This window comes from Balaenoptera ricei, chromosome 7 (genome assembly GCF_028023285.1).
Source record: "Balaenoptera ricei isolate mBalRic1 chromosome 7, mBalRic1.hap2, whole genome shotgun sequence".
NCBI lineage: Eukaryota > Metazoa > Chordata > Mammalia > Artiodactyla > Balaenopteridae > Balaenoptera > Balaenoptera ricei.
In genome coordinates, this window is record NC_082645.1 from 8494455 (window position 1) to 8508991 (window position 14537).

A 14537-nucleotide genomic window follows, 5' to 3' on the forward strand; every position below is an offset into this window, starting at 1 on the left:
GATCCATGCATAGCCGCTCCGTGAGCCTCTCTCAGAGTCTAGTCCTGGAGAGAAATCACACCCAAAAAAATCACACAAAACTCAATTCCAGTTTCCTTCCCTTGAAGAGGGGAGTTTTGAAGACATAAACCTACACCTATTATACACATCTCAGAGGACATTTTATCAAGGGCCAGTGGGTTACGGGAGAGTTCAGACAGGGGAGGGGCCGTGAGTTCCTCAGAGACAAGAGGGCTGCGTGGAGGACGCGGGCTGTGAGCTGGTCCCCGAAGATTGAGTGAGATGTGTTTCGGGCAGTGGTTACTCAAACCATGGTCCCTGGGCCAGCAGCGTCAGAAATACCCAGAAACTTTTTAAAAATGCAGTGTCTCAGATTCCCAGCCCAGATGCCGTGAATCAGGAACCCCGGGAAGGAGGGGCACTTAGCAAGTTGTTTTTAACAAACCCTGTGCAGGTGATTCTGACGCTCACTCTAGTTTGACGACTTACTTAGGAGTAAGGGATGGCCTAAGGCCACTGGGAGTCTTCGGAACCAGGTGGAGAGCCCACCTGAAACTCCAGGAAGGAGTGAGAGGGCATGCTGGTGGGACACAGGCACCCACAGTGCCCAGTGGGGGGCCAACCCTGGGTCCTAACCCCGACGTCACCACTCCCTCCCTGTGTGACCTGGGATAAATCGCCTAGCGTCTCTGAGTGTGGACTTCCTCCTCCGTAAAGAGGGAAATGGCACGACCTCGCTGGGAAGCTGAGAGACGTATGTGAAGCTCCTGGTGTGGTGCCCAGTGCAGTGCCGGCAGCAGCAGATGTTGAGTCCCCAAGAGGTGTGGGGCTGGGAGGGAGGGTGTGAGAAACGAGGTGGAAGGGTCAGGCCTCGGGGACCATGGACCTAGTGAACAGGGGCTCCCCTAGGACTCTTGTCTGTATAGGACATTTGTTGCTCGGTGCTCTGGAGACTTCTTCAGTGGTGGGGAGGCAATAAGGGGAGATCACGGTGCCAGGTATCCCTCAACCTTGCGTCTAGGGACAGGCTCTTAAGGTAGAGATCTGTGCAATATGGCACCCTTTAGGATGTGACAGAGACGGTCAAGAGTCTAGATATGAACCGTTTTTCTATTTAATAACCAAAGACATGTTTCTGAATGTGGTTTCTCCTCCCTCATCTTGACACCTGCAATTCAAGTGCAGGTAAGCAGAGAGGACACATCTACTGCCCGTGCTGGGCCACCTGAGGTCAACGGCAAACATCTGGGGGGGCTCGCTGGGCAGCAAGCCTGGAGCTCCTGCGGGGGTTTCAGCCCCAGTGTCCCAGGCGCTCTCCGCTGGAGGAGAGACAGACATGTGCCAACAGGGTCCCGGGGTCCTCGTGGCACCGCTTGTCAGACACGAGGTTTAGTACTTGACACAGACAACTTCATTTCAGTCTGACAACCGCCCCGAGACAGCCAGAGGCTCAGAGGAGAAAGGTGAGGCTAAGGGAGAGGGAGACTGGATCCAGGTCACACAGGCAGACGCAAGCCCAGGCTCTCTGACTCTGGCCCCCGTGCTGCCTTGGGAGGAAGTGTGTCAGCCACGGGCGAGGCCAGAGAAGGCTTCAGGGTCGGCAACATCTAGCATCTTAGCAGCTTTCACAGCCTTGATCCCGTTCCCCAGGGGACCAAAGCGGTGAGGCTTTCCAAACGGAGGGACCGGAGTGGGCACAGCCGGCGCAGGGTGAGCTGGGGCCTGTCTGCCAGAGCCAACCTCGAAGGTCCCTCCAGCTTTTAGAAGACGCTCTCTGAGCCTCAATCTGGGCCTCATCTCAAACACGAGGGGCAGAACTAGTTGCCCTCTCAGATCTTTCCAGGGCTTCCCGCCTCCCTTGGTGCCCAGGCTTGCAGCAGCAGCTCCTAGCTCCTCGGCCCTCTGACCCTCCTCCCCAGGAAGCGTCCGGCCTCAGACGAGCCCTCTGAAAGGCTGCCAGGAGCCAGGACTCCTTGCTCATTATTCCGAGAAGGGATCCTGAAGAGGCCTACCAGGCCCCTCGCCTGCCCTCCACTGACCAGCACACAGTAGGTGCTCAGGAAAGCCAGGAACTGAAGTGGAAGGCAGGAAATTCCCCCAGGCAATTGGCAATGAGGGTAACTGAGTTCCTTGTGGTCTCTAGTGATCATCAAATGGGTGGGTTCTTGGTTAAGACTGAGCTGCCGTGGTGGAAGGGATACCAGTCAAGAGCCTGGTGGGAGTGCATTCCCACTGTTACCCTCTAGTAACTGTTACTTCATGGTCAATAATGAGCTTTAATTTCCCCAAGTTTGTGTAACTGTCTTGGAGAGTCCTGTTTCTCTGAAATAAAATCAATATTTGCACTTAAAATTGAAAGACCATGGAGTTGCTAAACCAATAAATTATTATCCCACAATAAATTATGACCCAGCATGGTGCTGGGGATAGTGGGTCTTCCATGTAAGTTAGTGAATAAAGAGATGAATGAGAGGAAGGAAGAAGGAAAGGAAGGGAGGAAGGAAGCAACTTTCACATTAAACTACAAATAGGATCATCCCCAATGATTGCAGTGGTTATTTTTCCATTTTCTGGACGTGAGACCCTTTAGCTATATAAGCGTTTAGCTACACTGGGGGCCACAATGAAATAAACCAATAGACACTATGGAATATCTACTGAAGGTGAGGGCCCCCCAAAGCTCCTAGTGGCCACTGAGTCTCCTCCACAGTCTTTTGGAAATAAAAATAACTTTATTTTCAAAATATCTCTCAATTCTTTTTCAATAAAATGAACAGAAAGGAATGGGATTGAATTTAGACACCAAGTCAGATTATTTCTGGACAAGGAAGGCCAGCCACTGAGTCCGGGGTCTGTCCATCTAACCTAGACTTTCACCCAATACATTTCTATTTCACCCCAACACACGTCCCCATTTATCTGCAGTCTGTCTACTTTTATGCTCTGCTAAAGAGGCTTTAAACAATCGTGGAGAACCAATGTACCTTTCCTCCTGCATTAATCAGACAGAAGGTAGAGGTTGTCTAAGATTAAAAGCGTCTAATATCTAAGCTTTATTATCTTCTCCCCTTTTTTGTATTTTGATCTTAGGACTTCAAGGACAGAAAGGAACAAAAGGAGAATCAGGAGTTCCAGGTAAAGTGCCGGCTTCATTTTCATTTCTCACAGTGATGACTGGAAGGGCTCGTGCTCCAAGGCTGGGTCTTGTCGACCCTGAAATCACGGCGGTAACCTCAGTAACCTTTCCCCAGAGTGCCTCCGCCTCCAGGGCTCTACCGCTCAAGCCTCAGACTCTTTGGGTGACAAACCTGGGGAAGGGGTGTAGAGAGAGGGGTAGGGGCTGAGGGGGTGGAGGGTAAAGAAGGCCAGGAGAACTGCCCCTGGTGGTGGCTTCAGGCCGCGCAGCCGCCGAGGACCTGGGCGACCTTCCTCTCCAGTTCCCAGGTTGGTTGCATGGCCTCTATCTACAACCAACCTATCCTCTCTATCCTCACATCTGCTTCAGTCCATCTCCCCCTACCCTTTGGCCCTCAAGGCGCCCCCCTCCTCCTGCGGCTTCTCACGGGACTATCATCACGGTCCTTGTTGGCCCCCGCCTTAGCTAGTGGTGGGTTACTGCGCCCTGCCCAGGGCATTTCTAGTCTTCTCGCCAGCCCTACCCTGAGGAGCCCAAGCGACACTCCTCAGACACATCTCCTGAGCAGTCTTTCTTCCACCTGAGCTGGATATTCTAGCCCTATTCTAAATTACTGAAGGAGAAATTGAATCCTAGAAATGTTCTAGCAAATTCTCCCAGAATGGCTAGAACGTCCACAGAGTTATGCCGTCCAATGAGGACCAACAGCCTTGGAATACTGTCGGCGATTTTCACCCGCTCGTCCTCAACCAGAGTTTACACAGGAGTCGGGGGATCAAGGCAGCGCCCTGCCCACACGGGCTGAACATTCGAGCAGCCTATTGATGGGGGCGAGGGGGAACCTGGTGGATTAGGACAGCTCATGCACCAAACACCAAGGCCCTTGGTCCCCCTGGGGAAGCAGAGCAGAGCATCTGATGGAGGTGGTCTCTCTCCTCCCCAGGCCCTGCAGGCCTGAAGGGAGAGAGGGGAAGCCCAGGCCTGGTGGGCCACAACGGGGCACCTGGAGCAGATGGCCGAAAGGGAGAGCCTGGAGCGAAAGGTAAGGCCTCGGTTTCTGGTGTGAGGGTTCTAAGGAGAGGCCTGTCATAAGGTGCTGGGAGTTTTCAGAACCAGAAGGGTAGAGGTTTAGTGGTTCTGTGGACAAGCCCACAGACTTGCTGGGATCACCCTCAGTGCGGAGCTTACGGAGGTGAATAAGGTGTGGCCGGGCACTCCGAGTGGCAGGCAGGTGACCGTGTGCTGGCATCGAGGTGAATAAGGCGTGGCCAGGCGCTCCGAGTGGCAGGCAGGTGACCGTGTGCTGGCATCGAGGTGAATAAGGTGTGGCCGGGCACTCCGAGTGGCAGGCAGGTGACCATGTGCTGGCATCGAGGTGAATAAGGCGTGGCCAGGCGCTCCGAGTGGCAGGCAGGTGACCGTGTGCTGGCATCGAGGTGAATAAGGCATGGCCGGGCACTCCGAGTGGCAGGCAGGTGACCATGTGCTGGCATCGAGGTGAATAAGGCATGGCCGGGCACTCCGAGTGGCAGGCAGGTGACCATGTGCTGGCATCGAGGTGAATAAGGCGTGGCCGGGCACTCCGAGTGGCAGGCAGGTGACCATGTGCGGGCATCGAGGTGAATAAGGCGTGGCCGGGCACTCCGAGTGGCAGGCAGGTGACCATGTGCTGGCATCGAGGTGAATAAGGCGTGGCCGGGCACTCCGAGAGGCAAGCAGGTGACCATGTGCTGGCATCACACCCAGTCAGGCCCTGGACCACACAGTCTCCATGACCGATGGCAGGAGAGACTTCCAACTCCATGTCTCCTGAATGTTCCTCTCTAATAGAGCTTAAGTCCTTCCTGCTGTGGCTCAGGCCCATTTCTCCTTGCTCACCCACGGGAGCCCATGGCACATCCAGTCCCCACGATGCCAGGTGGCTGGCAAAGCTGAAGGAGGGAGTCTGACCCTCACCCCTCCTCCCCACTGCTGGCAAAGGAGGGCAAGGGGGTCCTGGCTTGGTTTCCTTCAAACTGTGTTGTTTTTCTCCTCATGATAGGATCTTCTGGGCCACAAGGAGCAAAGGGAGAAAAAGGTCAAAAAGGTAATTGCTACTTCTGTTCTCTTTAATGTGTGTTTCAGAGGTTACTCTGTACTTGAAAACTGTAGGTGTGCTGGGGGCGAGGCCTTGGTTCTCAGAGAGATCCCTCATTTGGGGGGAAAGATAAGGGCTTGCCCCTTGAATAAGCCTGCCCGTGGCACAGAGCCACAGATAACACTTTCCTCCCTCCCTCCCTGCCTTCTTTCTTCCCCCTTTTTTATCAACAACACAAGGCAAAACATGGTGCGCTGGATTTGCAAGGCCAGCTGCAGAGGGACCTGCCCCCATGTCCTCGCACCTGCAGGCCCAGGTGCACAGAGGCCGCTGGTTGTGCTGGTGCCATAACGTGGGATCTTCCCAGCTGTGGTTGCAGCCAAGCAGGGGCTTCTTTTCCCTAACTATAGGACTTCCAGAAATGAAAAGGCAGAGCCTGCATTCACACAAAGCCCTGGGCTGCTTCCCTCACCTCTCCCACGTGTGTTTTGTCATCCAGGCGAATCCATGGTATCCGTCCGGATTGCTGGCTCTAGGAACCGAGGCCGGGCTGAAATTTACTATAATGGTGCCTGGGGGACAATTTGTGATGACGACTGGGACAATTCAGATGCCACTGTCTTCTGCCGCATGCTGGGTTACTCTTCGGGAACTGCCGTTTTCAATGTGGGAGGTGGTAAGTGAATCGATCCTCAGCCAGGAGCCTCTTTCCTTGAGGTGCTGATGTGGGCTTTCTCTCCCTGGTAGGGTGTTGGCAACCATTGGTTGCAAGTGACTCAGCTTGGTTGGGTTAAAAGAAAAGGATTGGTTCAAGCAACTGAAAAGTTCTGCAGCCCAGGGCCCCAGCTTACATCCTTCAGACTTGGCAGCCCCAGGAGAAGGAAGGCTCTCTTCCCCAAAGAGACAGCAAAGGCTTGGTCGAGTTGCTTTCTGTCCAGCCCTAAAGCCAGAATGCCATGTGTCTGAGGGTGTTTGTGAGGGGCACTCTCTGGACAGCTGAGGGGCTGGAGCTGGGAGAACAGAGAAGGATGTAGGTCAGGCAAGCACAGTGGTCATCCCAGCTCTCTGGAACCTGAAGGTCTAGGTCGCCCAAGCTTGATCATCTTCAAGGAGAAGGTGTGAAGGGAAAAGAAAACGAATCAGGGCAGGGACTTCCTAAAATCAGTTTTGGAAAGATGTCCTGGGGTGCTAGAGACTCAGCTATGTCTTGCAGCAAAAGGTTTAGACTTTCAGCAGAAGAGTTAAGCCCCAGGCCTGAGACCATTTCTGAGCTGATCTGGCAGGGACACTAGGCCCGTTTCTCCTGCTCCCACCCCAAATTGTTCTCTGCCCTGACCCCTCCCCCCAACCCCACCAAAATGCATACCTACTTTTTAACCTGAGTCCAGTTGGATTACAAAACTCCTTTAAAATACACGTTTTCCTCAAACAGATTAAGCCTATATGGATGGTCACACTGTAGTGTAAATTACCAAAATCAAATAATCCAGTAATTCCTCTGAGCTCCTGATCTGCAATCAATTATATCAGAAGGATGGGGGTTTGAGGAAGGTGTGAATGCTTTAGAACACGTGAATGGCCTGTTTACAAAGGCATTTAAGGAAGAGACAAACCCTAGAGATCCCTAGGAGGAGATTTCAAATCATGCTTGGGTTACATATTAAATACTCGGATGAGACTTTTTTCAAAGGGTAGAAAGCACAACAGAGGCAGAGCCGTCGAAAGAGAGCAGACCAGCCGTCAGCACGGTGGGCCTGGGCACACGTGGGAGAAATTGGCAGTCTAGCTCCCCGTGGAAGCCCCTGAGGACAGATGGGCCACACTGCTTGGACCCTAATCCCACGCTCCTCTCCCTCCTTGCTTTTCCTGTGCCCAGGCACTGGGACCATCTGGCTGGACAACGTTGCGTGTCGAGGGTCGGAATCGTCCCTGTGGAGTTGCAGCAAGAACACCTGGGGCTCTCACAATTGCAACCACAGTGAGGACGCGGGTGTGGACTGCCGCTGACCCCACCCACAGGCTGTTCGCGGCTCTGCCCCCAAGGTGTCCCCAGCCAAGACACTCAGCCCACGAAGGGAGGCCGTGCTCTCCGAGGGGCTTCCCGGGGTGGCTGACAGCCTCTGAAGCGGGCTCGCTAATAAAGCTCAACGCGCTCCCTGGCACCGCCCTGCGCTGCGGCTGAAATCACTAGCTCGTCCCTCCTGCCCCTTGAGGATGCGCCCACTCCCTGCACACAGCCTTTCGCTGAGCCCTCAGGCTCCCTGCACCCCCATTCCCACGCACGGGGACAGTGGAGTCTCAGCTCGGAGCCGGGGAGGCCGAGGGCCCAGGGGGGGCTGAAACGCAATGCCGAAAGTGAGGCTCACCTGTAGACAGAATTAGTCATGAGCAGCCTTTCAATCAATCCGATGTCGCATCTCTGCACAGCAGTGGGCGCTCCCTCCAGCACCGGAGCTGCTCGGCAGCAAAGGAAGAGGCCGCATGTAGTTGGCACCAGGTTGCATGGAAAATAGGAAAGGTACCATTAAGCATGAACATTGGTTCTCATTAGGATGTGAGCTCCATAAATGCAGGAACTTTTGTCTGTTTTATTCACCCCTATAGGGGCTCAGTAAATATTTATGCAACGAACGACTGAATTAAACCAAGAAGGTAGAGCAGCTAACCCTCTCTGAGACATTTGGCCTCCCTCTCCCTTTGCAGTCTTTCCCTGGGATATATATTCCCAGGGGCTCTCGCTCTCTCCCTCCAGGTGCTGTAAATGGTTCAGGTAAACGTGAAATCTGGGAGAGTGGGATGCATGTGGTGCGACTCTGAGACATCACCATTCACACTTGACCTGTAAGGAGCTCAGCCTCAGGGCACTGGGAGACTGGCCCAGGGACACTTGTAAATGGTGGAGCCCAGGACGAGCAGTGGAAGGGCTGGGAGATGGAGCGGACACCTCAGGGCTTTCTGCCTCAAGGGCTCAACCAGCCACCCAGGACCCAATACGCACTTTCGGAGGCTGCAGCTGCATACTCAGCACCAAGGTCAGAGCTGCAGGGGGACGGGAGGGCTCTCTGGCCCTCGGCAGGGAGAGGGGCATGGGACGGGGGGGTTGAAAGCTGGCTGTTTTCATTGGTCAGAAACCTCTCTAATGATGCAGGTTTTCCTGGCACTTCGAGACAGGGGAGTGGTAGGTCAGTCAGGGAGGAAAGGGGACATTTTAAGCCCTATCAGGGGTGCTGGGATATAATATTTTGCAAATGGTAACTAATGTGTCTTATCAGCCTCCTTATCTCTCCAATCGTATTGCCTGTTCCTTATCTCCCAGCAAGTTTCCCACCCCCCCCATTCCCCCACCCCCGTAAAGGAAGGAAAGGGCAGGTACAGCCTGAAACAAAGATGTCATCTCTCCCGTCTGGACCTCAGAGCTGACTTCCTGAACCTCTTTAGAAAGAGGAGAGCCATGAAAACAGAGTTGAAAGCAGAAATAGTTTTCTAGATTTTTCCATTTAGCTTCTCAAAAGCCAAGCCTGGCTGACTTGATTATAGTGTTTTAAGTGCAGGAGGTCTGAACAGAGCAATCAGGAAGGGAGGGTACTGTGAAAGCCCCCTGCCCCTCACAGGGGAAGGTGGGAAAGGAGACGAGGAGACAAAAATAGAGGAGGGTCCTCCCTGGAGTCTCAGGCCCAACTCTCCCACCTTCATCTCCTCTCCCAGGATCTGCCTCCTCCAAGAATGATGGACTGTGGGACTGGTTCCTGCCTGGGGGACCCCTTCCATCATCCTTAGGGATGTGTCAGTAGGCATGCTCTCTCTCTCTCTCTCTCTCACACACACACACACACACACATCTTTCCACAGGAACAAACAACAGTTTACAGGCACAGAAGAGACAAAATCCTTGCAGAGAATGGACCATCCCTCCCGCCCATCACAGCAAGGAAGCTGAGAGACACGGCTCAGCACACCCAACATTTCCCTTCCGTGGCTTTGGTTTTCATCTCTTGGCTGTTGATTCCCCAACCTATACTTCCAATGAAGACCTCTCTCCTGAGCTCTGGCCACCTGTATGTCCACCACCTGCCTCCACACGGGTACCTCGAAGGTCAGGCAGCTAAAGCCTGCCCCCATCTCAGCCGATGGCTCCCTCCATCCAGGGTCCAAGACAGAAAATCAAATGCCATGCCTCCACCAGGCACCACGTCTCACTAATTCTACCCCCCAAACCTCTCTCCAGTCCACCCAGACCTCTCCATCTCTGCCACCAAGATGACCCAGGCCACAGCCCCAGTGGCCTGGGTGCTTGGAACTTCTCCTAATTAGTCTCTTCCATCCACCGTGCTCCACCAACCACCTATTCGTTCTGCAGGCAGCAGCCTGAGAGATCTTTAGAAAAGATACAGCTCACCATGCCACTCCCTGCCTATAGCCTTCAGTGGCTCCCCATTCCCTTAGGCAGTGGGTCAAACTCACCATCACGGCTTACAAGGATGTGCCCCTGACAATCTCACCTGGTCTTCCAGCAACCTTAATGTTTTGTTTCCCCCCTATCACATCCAGTCCTTTGTTCATGCGGTTTCTCTTATGCAATGTCTCTTACACAATAGACTCATGATAAATATTTTCTGACTGGCTCCCTGAATAAATGAATGACTGCCTGAACAAATGAAGGCATGAAGGAATGCTAAACAGAGCACTTAGCTTCTCGTATTGGGATTGCTTCATAGTCTTTCCTCACATGGGAGGCACATCCTTCTTATGCACTGTACTCTAATTTTTGTGACTAAAGACCCCTGTATCCCCACCCACTAAACAGGTTCCCCCATACAAAGGAATGGTTTTCTCCAGAGGCAAATCTAATCCGAGGCCTTTTACAAGATTAGCTTTCGAAGCAAAATCATGGGGTCCAAGTTTTACAAGGTGTATTGTAAATTTTAAAAGTTCTTATCTTCCTGCTGCCTCAGCATCGCCACAAACAGGCCATGAGCACCAGCCCAGGTGACCAGGTGCACGAGTGTGATAAGCTGGGCCCTGCCACAAGTTCCCCTTCCTCCCTTCCTGTCGCTGTGACCTAATGACGTTCAAACGCACCGATGAAATCCCCTCGCACTGTTTGATTGTGTATCCCACCCAACCCCCCAAGAAAGGCCCTCACCCACGGGTTCTCACCCTTTCCCAGCTCCCTGCCTGCGGGGCTGACCCACTCCCTTGGTGCTCTCTGTGCGTAGCTCCCTCTCAGCCTGCAGTGACTCTGTCTCACTAGGACCTGTGAGTGGAATAGACTTTGTTTTCCCACGCCTCTCCTGGGCCCCCTCTTGAGGCTGCACCTGACCGACCATCCCCTAAAAGGACACAGCACACCAGGGCATCACATGATACAAGCGGTATCATTCGCCTCTTATCAATAAGCAAATTGAGTCACTGAGAGGTTCAGGACCGTGGTGTGCTGGTCCCCATTCACCACCTTTCTATTCACGGCCTCTGCAACGTGACCGCAGCTCTTCTCAACAGGAACCAAGGCTGTGACTCCGCCACTCCCTCGCTTGGAATTCCTGCCACGATATGAAACCAAGCCCAGGCTAAGCTGCTGGGGGAGGAGTTAGCATGCGAAGCAGGACCCAGTTACCCCAGCAGAGGCCGTCCTCCGCGAGCCAGCCAACAGCCGGCCCCAGTCACGTTAGCGAGCCCAGCAGAGACTGGTCAAGCCTGGCCCATATCAGAAGGACTCACTGCCCAACCCACCCATACACTCATGAGTAATCACAGATGGTTGCAACTGAAAGCCACTAGGTTCGGGGGTGGTTTGTTCTATAGCAATAACGGCCGAATAAAACTATACCCAGCTAGTAAGAAGTAGAAGGGGCTTCACACAGCCCGGAGAGTTGCTGCCTGCACCTCCGCCCGGTGGGTCCTCTGCTAAGCTCTCAGGCCGAGCTAAGCTGAGGAAACCCCTTCAGAACCGCAGAGACCACAGAAGGTAGCCGCAGGGTGTGGCAAGCTGGTGCTGTGGCTGATCGGCGGCTGCTGGTGGGGCTGAAGAGGAACTGGGTAAAATTAGCAGGACCGCATCCTCAACGGTCAGAGAACAGGCTGGGCGGCTGGGGCCGCCATGTGTTGGGCATGACCTCTGTGTGACACTACCGTCCACTTGAAATAACTCTCCTCCCTCCTGCTTCCCTTTCCTGGGGACTCTGTGCCCTGTCTGAGGCCGGCAGCAGAGACACCAGCACTGAGCATAGTGGCTGGGCACAACGCACATGGCAGGGTCCCCTGTGTGCAAGACTCCCATCATTTCCCCGCCTGGCAGGGCAAGCACAGGGAGTTTCCCAGCATCCAGCTGGACAGGTGCAGCTCGGAACTGAGGTTCTGGAGCCAGACTGCCTGGGTTAGGATCTGGTACTGCCACGTAGCACGCCTTTACCTGCACAATCAAGTTACTGAAACTCTCTGGGCTTTCCTCATCTGTAAAATAAAGACAGTAAGAGTTCCTCCTGGGGCTTCCCTGGTGGCGCAGTGGTTGAGAATCTGCCTGCCAATGCAGGGGACACGGGTTCGAGCCCTGGTCCGGGAAGATCCCACATGCCGCGGAGCGACTAAGCCCGTGAGCCACAACTACTGAGCCTGCGCGTCTGGAGCCTGTGCTCCGCAACGAGAGGCCGCGACAGTGAGAGGCCCGCGCACCGCAATGAAGAGTGGCCCCCGCTCGCCGCAACTGGAGAAAGCCCTCGCACAGAAACAAAGACCCAACACAGCCAAAAATAAATAAATAAAATAAAAGAAATTTAAAAAAAAGAAAAAAAGAAAAAAACTCAATCTAGAAGTTTAAATCAATCATGTATAAAAAAAAAAAAAAAAGAGTTCCTCCTCAGATTTCTTGTGAGGATTAATTGAAAAGGTAAGTTAAAAGAAAGCATCTTAAATGGTGCCTGGCACATGGTAAATGCTTGGTCTCGGTTATTATGATCCTTCAAGACCCTTCACAGCCATCCCTCGCCCCCAACGTTGCCCCACTGAGCCCCCTGCACCAGGCACTGGGTCTCCTCAGGGCCCACCCATCTGCATCAGGCTTGTGGGGAGGATGGACCAGGATGGTATGTCTGTGGGTCCTCCAGAAGCCCACACGTATGGAGCTGGGAGCGGGAGAGGTTTATTGGGAGGAAGGCCTGTGAAAGATGCAAGGTGGAGGGAGAGTCTTAGACTGACACGTAGCCCTTGACAGAGTCTCAGCCAGCTCTGCAGGGAGACAGGAGCAAAGGCGGCCCCTCAGAGGAGTGTCGTGTTGGGCAGGACTAGCCAGGCCCTAGTCCCTCCTCCCAACTCAGTCCCCTGGCCGGGGTCTGCCCCAGAAGTGCAGGGCCTTGGCCCAGATGTGGAGGTGGGTTTGGTATGATGCTGCCCTGAAGCTGGGCACTCCTACAGCTACACAGGAGGTTCTCTCTTGAAGCCAGAGACCCAGAAGCACCGCTGTGGCTGCTACAGATGGTTTGCTTAAAAGAGGGTGGGACTTAGGATCAGATTCAAAGCCAGCACCGATGACCAGTTGTGTGGCTTTGGGGACATCACATAACCTCTCTGAGTTTCTGCTTCCCATCTGTAAAGTGGGAATATGATGATGATGATGATGATAAAAACAAAAATAAAATATTACCTTATGTGGGTTAACTTGTGTGCTCTTGGCATATATTGGGTACTGAGTAACAGCAACATTTATTAGAACAGCTCCTGACTCCAAGCCTGTTCTTACCATGTCTCCGCACCCAGAATATCTTCCCTTCTTCCATCCACTACTCCAGAATCCTCCCCACCCTTTAACACCCAGCTCAAATTGTACTTCCTTTAGGAAACCTTCCCTGATGGCTCTCACTCCAGAGACATCTTTCCTTTCCTTTCTCTTAATCCCTTTAGCCCATCCATGAAAGGAAGGAAAACTCAGTGCAGAATCTGATTTTTTAAGGGCCTACTGTGGGGTATGCACCATGCTAGCTGCATTCTATTTTTGTTCTGGTGACCCATGACCTTATTTATTCTTCACAGCAACCTTGAGTGGGATGTTTTATTATTACCTCCATTTTACAGATGGAAAAACTGAGGCTGAGAGAAATAAAATGACTTTCCTTTGGTCATTAGAACTCATCTCCAGTTCTTCTAGTTCTGAATACTATTTCATTTGCACCATGCTGGACTCAGGAGGCTTTCAGAAAATGTGTATTTTTGCAACATAGGAAACTGCATTATTAAAATTGTACACAAATAGCACTCACCTGATAGGGTTGTTCTAAGCCTATGAGACTGAGGAGGGGCTCAGAACTCAAGGAATTCATTCGTTCAAACACTCTTCAGTTTTCTTCAGTGGCAGGGTAATCAGAGGTGAATAATTTCAAGCCCCAGGCATACAAACCATCAAGTCACAAAAGACAGTCAATAGACTAGTAAACATATATTTTAAAAATGTTCATCCTCACTTATAATAAAAGAAATGCAAAAAGAGGGAGATCATTTATTTGCACATCAAATTGGCAATTTAAAAAATCCTTGGTGTTGGTCAGAGAGGAGAGAAACTATGAATAGAAATAAAAATGGATTTCCTAGGGCAGGGTGGGAGGGTGTTGAAATTTGGCAAGATGTGACCTGAACTTTTTGAAATAGAAAAAGGGGCTGATGAGAAATGCCCACTGTATCAGTTAGTTATTGCTGCATAACAACTTACACCAAGATTTGGTAGGTTACATTATTTATGCTAACTCCTGCATCTGCAGGTCAGCTGGACGTTGGCTGACCTGGGCTGGGCTCAACCAGGCAGCTCTGCTGCAAGCTGTGGTCCAGCTGAGCTTGGCTCCTCTCTGTGGGTCAGGCTTAGGGCTGCTCCACCTGTATCCTTCTAGAACTTGCCTTACTGTGAAGGCAGCGGCATGAAAGAGCAAGAAGGAACATATGATGCCTCTTAAGGCCTGGGATCAGCGGTGGCACACTGTCACCCACATTTCATTGGCCAAAGGAAGTCACATGGCCGAGCACAAAGTCACTGGGCAGTTGAAGTTCCCTCCACCTCTGGTGGGAGGACAGCAAAGGGGCAAAGGGCATGTATTGGGGGTGGGGTGGGCAGGTTGCAGAACTGGGGCTAGTGAGGCACCTGCCAACCCACTGGAGTGGATCAAAGTTCTTTGGAGCATTGTGTGTACCGCTGTAGAGTCACACAGTTGCTCTGGTACTGTTACCTTATGTAAATTCAACTACCTGGCTTCAGAAAAATTAAAAGAAAAATGGCAATTTAAATAGTGGCCTAAAGTTCTATTTTGCACATATCTTTTTAAATAGATGCTGTACATTATACATTGA

At 52.4% G+C, this 14537-nt stretch overlaps 1 protein-coding gene across 1 annotated transcript in view; it reads left to right on the forward strand.

Moving 5' to 3' along the window:
• Window positions 1–7220, forward strand: part of MARCO (macrophage receptor with collagenous structure) — a 124389-nt gene extending 117169 nt beyond the window's left edge. The window contains exons 9-13 of the mRNA XM_059927085.1: window positions 3091–3135; window positions 4080–4178; window positions 5178–5222; window positions 5713–5889; window positions 7090–7220. Of these exons, the coding sequence (XP_059783068.1) occupies window positions 3091–3135; window positions 4080–4178; window positions 5178–5222; window positions 5713–5889; window positions 7090–7220 (497 nt within the window). The remainder of the gene's footprint in view (window positions 1–3090; window positions 3136–4079; window positions 4179–5177; window positions 5223–5712; window positions 5890–7089) is intronic.
• Window positions 7221–14537: the final 7317 nt, after the last annotated feature.